At 35.1% G+C, this 6,294-nt stretch overlaps 1 protein-coding gene across 1 annotated transcript; it reads left to right on the top strand.

Moving 5' to 3' along the window:
- Positions 1–653: 653 nt before the first annotated feature.
- Positions 654–6,278, top strand: LOC107578269 (alpha-N-acetylgalactosaminide alpha-2,6-sialyltransferase 2-like; the record flags this gene model as incomplete). The annotated part of the gene is made up of 7 exons (XM_016264240.1): positions 654–825; positions 1,166–1,340; positions 1,621–1,759; positions 2,134–2,237; positions 2,442–2,525; positions 4,354–4,453; positions 5,315–6,278. Coding segments are annotated over 7 exons (945 nt in total), but the record flags the coding sequence as incomplete, so codon positions are not given.
- Positions 6,279–6,294: the final 16 nt, after the last annotated feature.

Genomic DNA, 6,294 nt, shown 5'->3' with positions numbered 1-6,294 from the left:
TTAATGGAAATACACTGAATGGACTGATCTTTAAGGACTTAAATTGAATGAAATTTATGGACTTCAATTAACCTTTTATTTTATTTATTTATTTATTTTTTATTATTTATTTTTATACCTCCTCCTTTTGTGTGTGCATGGGGGGGGGGGGTATTATTGGGAAAGTAACCCCTATTATAAAAATAACTGTATAAGAAGGAAGTAAGAACTATATGTGATGCCTCTGGTGACCTGTATGTTCAATTCTTTATTTATTTTGATTTCTTTTTTACGTGTTTTTTTGTATTTCTGAGTTATGTTATAAGAAATACAAAAAAAATTTTTTTTTTTTTTTTTTTTTAATGTTTCTTAAGCACCAAATCAGCATATTTGAATGATTTCTGAAGGATCATGTGACACTGAAGACTGGAGAAATTATGCTGAAAATTCCATCTCAAGAATAAATTACATTTTAAAATGTATTACAATAGTAAACTGTTCTTTTAAATTGTGACAGTATTTTACAATAATACTGTTTTGTATTGTAATGCATGTAAAAAAACAGGTCCAATTGCTTTAAAATCTCAATTTCTAGTGTTTAATTGTCAGCCATTGTTTAAATGTGAAAATAGTGTTTTCAAATATACTAACCTCTCTCTCAATATTTGTTTTTATTGCAGAACTGTCCCAACAATATTAGGAAGCGTGTGCCTCAGACTCAATTTGCTGAGATGTTTCTGCACAGTATTCCAGTGCTCCAATGGGCAAAGCATTTTAGTCCAGTAGAGTACCAGCGGTTGAGTCACTACGGTGGAGCACACGGCTGGGGAAGTGTCAGTGCTGAAGGTGTGTCTTTGGGGATCTGCTTGAAGTCACTAATCTTCTAAAACTTCAGATTTACCGGCTCAGTCTTTTTATTGTCCAAGGTTTCAGAGTGATATAGCCGTGCCATTACTTTTTGTGCTTGGGTTTTGACAGTATTTTTAGCTAATACAATAATTTAGAAAAAACTAAAACCTAGATGCAAAATTTTAAAAAGGCTACACAGAATTCACTATTGCCGGAAGCAATTAACAGATGATAACTTAAACTTATTATATAAATAATTAGGGGTTAAAGTTACATGATACGTCTAACATGAACCATTTCTCTTTTTGGGGGGGTTTGTGTCTGTTGTTGTTCACAGTATTGAATAGCTCACTGGCAATTTTAAATACACCTGCAAATCGGTTGATGTTTGATGACTGGGAGAATGGAGCACACAGATCCGAGTGCATTCGCTGTGCTGTGGTGGGAAACGGTGGAATACTGAATGGTTCAAGGAAAGGCAAGGAGATCGATGAACATGACTATGTCTTCAGGTGAGGAGGTTGATCATTAAGAGATAATAATATTTATTAGGTTGGTGCTCCTCAAAGTGAGGCAAATCTCAGAAAGAAAGTATTTACATGTCTTGTGCACATCTGATATGTTGTCTGAAAGTCATTTGTATGATTAGTTTAATGGTGTAGTTTTCCTTTAAATCAATGTTTCTGGTTATGTTTTAATTATTTAGACTCTTCTCTCTCTCTAAAAACGAAGGTGGTTGATGTTTATTGATTAATATCACGATAATTCTCTTCTTTGGTCTCCCATCTGTAGGGTAAATGGTGCGGCTCTTACAGGGTTTGAGAATGATGTGGGATCGCGGACTTCATTCTACACATTCTCAACCAACACCATGCGAAACTCCATGCGTAGCTATGCTCGCGTAGGCTACAGAGGTCCACCTATATCCAAGGTAAGCATTATTAAAAGATAAGACTCACTAACTCCACTGTTTGTCAAAATTATTATATTTTATTGAGCGAAATTGAGTCCTTTGACTATGATCTGTTCTATGACAGACTGGTTTTGATTTGACTATCCTCAGATTCAGAGAAAACGGAGTGTGAAAGTTGATAATAAAGCAAATACATTTTCTCACCGTTTACATTATGCATTTTATTACACTGCAATCAAGGTATGTCTTCCCTGGAAATGGAACCCACGGTGTTGATGGTGCCTTGTTCAAAAAGTTAAACACCCTTTTGTTTAGGGAAGTGTGTTGATGTTGAGTTGGGAGGTTGTTTGCTGCTAACTATCTCTTATTTCTGTTTATCTCCATCTGTGTAGGAAACCAGGTACATATTCCTGCCAGACCATGACAGAGATTATATTCTTATGAAGGCGGCTTCCACACACACAGCAATTGATCAAGGCCCTGAGCGCAGCAAAAAGTAAATATACAAAAAGCCTTTATGTAAACTGACACGTCTAAAGTTCCTTACGCGCATCCTTGATCACTACATCAGATAAAGCCCATCTCTCACGACATCCAACTCTCACGCTTTTGATACTTGTAAATAATTGACACTTTTATAATATAGCCCATTACATACACAAAGAAGACTCAATTTAATTATAATGCATATCTCTTTCAGTCCCCCTACATACTTTGGTGAAGATGTGACAGTAGAAAAATTCAAAATCTACCACCCAGACTTTATCCGCTACCTCAGAAACAGGTAAGCTTTGCAAACAAACGCTAATGTACACTCGGATAGTAGTTATTGCAAAATTAATCCTAGACGGAGAGATCAACTGAACATTATCCCGCTTATTGAAGGACTGCTTCCAAAATACACACTGCTGTTCAAAACTTTGGAGTCTTTTTTTAATGTTTCTAAAAGAAGTCTCTGCATTTATTTGTTAATACTGTAAAAAAATACTGTAAAAACTATAATATTGTGAAATATTATTACAATTTGAAATCTGTTTTCTGTTTTAATTTAAATTCAAATTCAAATGTAGTTTATTCCTGTGATGGCAAAGCTGAATTTGAAGTGTCACATGATCATTCTAATATGCTGATCTGCTGCTCAAGAAAACAATTCTTATCATTATCTATGTTGGCCACGTCTAAAGTTCCTTACGCGCATCCTTGATCACTACATCAGATAAAGCCCATCTCTCACGACATCCAACTCTCACGCTTTTGATACTTGTAAATAATTGACACTTTTATAATATAGCCCATTACATACACAAAGAAGACTCAATTTAATTATAATGCATATCTCTTTCAGTCCCCCTACATACTTTGGTGAAGATGTGACAGTAGAAAAATTCAAAATCTACCACCCAGACTTTATCCGCTACCTCAGAAACAGGTAAGCTTTGCAAACAAACGCTAATGTACACTCGGATAGTAGTTATTGCAAAATTAATCCTAGACGGAGAGATCAACTGCACATTATCCCGCTTATTGAAGGACTGCTTCCAAAATACACACTGCTGTTCAAAACTTTGGAGTCTTTTTTTAATGTTTCTAAAAGAAGTCTCTGCATTTATTTGTTCAAAAATACTGTAAAAACTATAATATTGTGAAATATTATTACAATTTGAAATCTGTTTTCTGTTTTAATTTAAATTCAAATTCAAATGTAGTTTATTCCTGTGATGGCAAAGCTGAATTTTAAGTGTCACATGATCATTCTAATATGCTGATCTGCTGCTCAAGAAAACAATTCTTATCTTTATCTATGTTGGAAACAGTTGTGCTTCTTTCTTCTACTTTTGTGGAAACCGTGATTTTCATTTTCAGGACTCTTTGATGAATAGAGAGTTCAAAACAGTTGAAATTGTGTGAGAACAAAGATCTCACTGAGTAATATGTGACCCTGGACCACAAAACCAGTCTTAAGTCGCTGGGGTATATTTGTAGCAATAGCCAAAAATACATTGTATGGGTCAAAATTATCATTTTTTTTTTTTATGCCAAAAAACATTAGGATATTAAGTAAAGATCATGTTCCATGACGATATTTTGTAAATGTCCTACCGTAAATATATCAAAACTTAATTTTTGATTAGTAATATGCATTGCTAAGAACTTCATTTGGACAACTTTAAAGGCGATTTTCTCAGTATTTAGATTTTTTTTGCACCCCCAGATTCCAGATTTTCAAATAGTTGTATCTCGGCCAAATATTGTCCTATCCTGACAAACCATACATCAATGGAACGCTTATTAGCCAAAAATACATTGTATGGGTCAAAATTATCATTTTTTTTTTTTTATGCTTGTGGTCCATGGTCACATATGAGAGTGGCCCGCTTATTCATTCAGCTTTCAGATGATGTATAAATCTCAATTTCGAGAAATTGACCCTTATGACTGGTCTTGTGGTCCATGGTCACATATGAGAGTGGCTATTATACACAAATATTTTTGACCACAGATCATCCAGAATTGGTTGGATGATTTAAATGGATTGGATGATCTTTTTTGTTTTGTTGGTCTCCATTTCTATGTATGTGTTGAAGTTTAACACTTTCCTTTTTCTCATCAAGGTTCCTGCATTCAAACCTTCTGAAAACAGGTGCGAGAAGAATTTACAGGCCGTCGACAGGAGCCGTGATGCTCCTAGCTGCTATTCATACATGTGACCAGGTTTGTTTGCTTTGTTTTTTTAATTGAGATTTGAATGAAATCAAACTTAAGAATGTTCCCTGCTTTAAAATGAGTAGCAACACCCATATCCTTTTCTGTCCAATTTTAATAGTGTGTCGCAATTGATAACAACATAATAACAAAGGTCATTGTACCTAACCTTGTATGCAAACACTTATGAATGACTTTACAAGTTTGTCAAAGGTTTAAACAATTCTTAATGTTACTTATTTAACATATGCTAGATATGTAGTCTAAACAGACAGGACAGGTGACCTTGATTGTGACATATTAAAGATGCACAGCAACAGTATTGCCGTAATAAAACCAACCCAGGCTCATCAAAAAAGCATTCAAAATTTTCCTATACATAAAATTCACTGCTGTTTTTGTTCCTTCTCAAACGAATTATGATTGTGGGGCCAGATTATCTATTAACAAAGTATTATTTTCATGCGGTTCCTTGCATAATACTATGTTAAGCCCTCAAAAACGTTTTACCATATGCATGATTTGTTTAGAATACATTTTGACATTTGCAAAACATAACCAGCTCCACATAACTGGCTTTTCTCTGTAGTAAACTTGCTCGGAAGCTCACCTGGTACAGCATTGCACTAGAGATGCGGCATGATCGTGTGCGAGTCTGGTAAAACAGACTCATAGAAACAAGCTAAAATTACATGGCTGCTTCAGCAACAGACACAAAACCAAACAAAAAAACAATGGCAATACTATCAGTTAGGCTTTAGTGTAGATTCAAAGCCTATTATTATTTTCAAATGATGGCATATTCACCTTTTAACCTTTTTTGTCTGCCAAGGAAAGTTAGTGATATAATGATGTTTGTTTTATTAACAGGTTGATGCTTACGGGTTCATGACCCCTGACTACACTTTGTATTCAGACCACTACTACGACAAACAGCGCCGTGCAGTGCGTTTCTTTGCCAATCATGACATGCGAATGGAAATGAGGTTGTGGCAAGAGCTGCATAATGCCGGACTGATCAATCTCTTCATGCGCCAATAAGCACAAATTGATGGACTCTACATATTGTATAGGGTGTCTTTTATTTTCAGAACTGAAAAACCTCTGGTAGATGTGTGCAGGACAAACCTGATATTCTCCCCTCGGTATTGGACACATTTGCCTTCTGGAGGAAAAGTTAATAAATGTTGCTCAACAAAAAACTACGTACAGAAGCTATGTAGTCAATACTTTTGGATTGATTGTCTTTTGAGTCAGTTCATATGAGAGAAATGGCTGACTTATGTGTTTTAGGGAGAGGCCTTGTAAACATAGATAGTGTTCAGGAATAACTCTTGTGTTCTTGGCTGCTATTTGTTCACACATTGAATCATTTCACGTCAAGGCCGGGCAGGATGAATTACATGCTTTGGGCGTACAAATATTCTGTAATACGTGCCTTAGGACTTCTCAAACGATGGACTGTCATGACGTGTGAGAAACGGTGAGGGTTTAAAAGATTTAGAGAATCACACTTAAGTGAAAAAATAATCAACCAAAGAGAATAATTTAAATGACTTTATTTTAAATTCTTAATCCTCTATTTTTAACACAGTGTGTGAGTATAAATGTTTCTAGATGGTCTGTTCAAAATGTACCCGTTGCCATGTTGCATCATGTGGAAATCAAGAAGGGTTTTCTGTTTTTAAGAGACTTTTTATGCCTTAGGCTGTTACGGCTTAACTTTACTTGGAAGCTTTAAAGTGCAATAGCTTATTGTTCACAAGCTGTTTGAATCAAAATGTGAATTTCTTTTGTGATTTATTTGATCCTGCTATGGTCTGTTTGGTCACTTGATGCTATCTCTTGAT

Source organism: Sinocyclocheilus grahami, unplaced genomic scaffold, assembly GCF_001515645.1.
Source record: "Sinocyclocheilus grahami isolate Dianchi unplaced genomic scaffold, SAMN03320097.WGS_v1.1 scaffold9497.1, whole genome shotgun sequence".
NCBI classification, from domain to species: Eukaryota; Metazoa; Chordata; class Actinopteri; order Cypriniformes; family Cyprinidae; genus Sinocyclocheilus; species Sinocyclocheilus grahami.
Note: the sequence above shows the minus strand (reverse complement) of the source record. Positions and strands in the feature narration are given on the sequence as shown.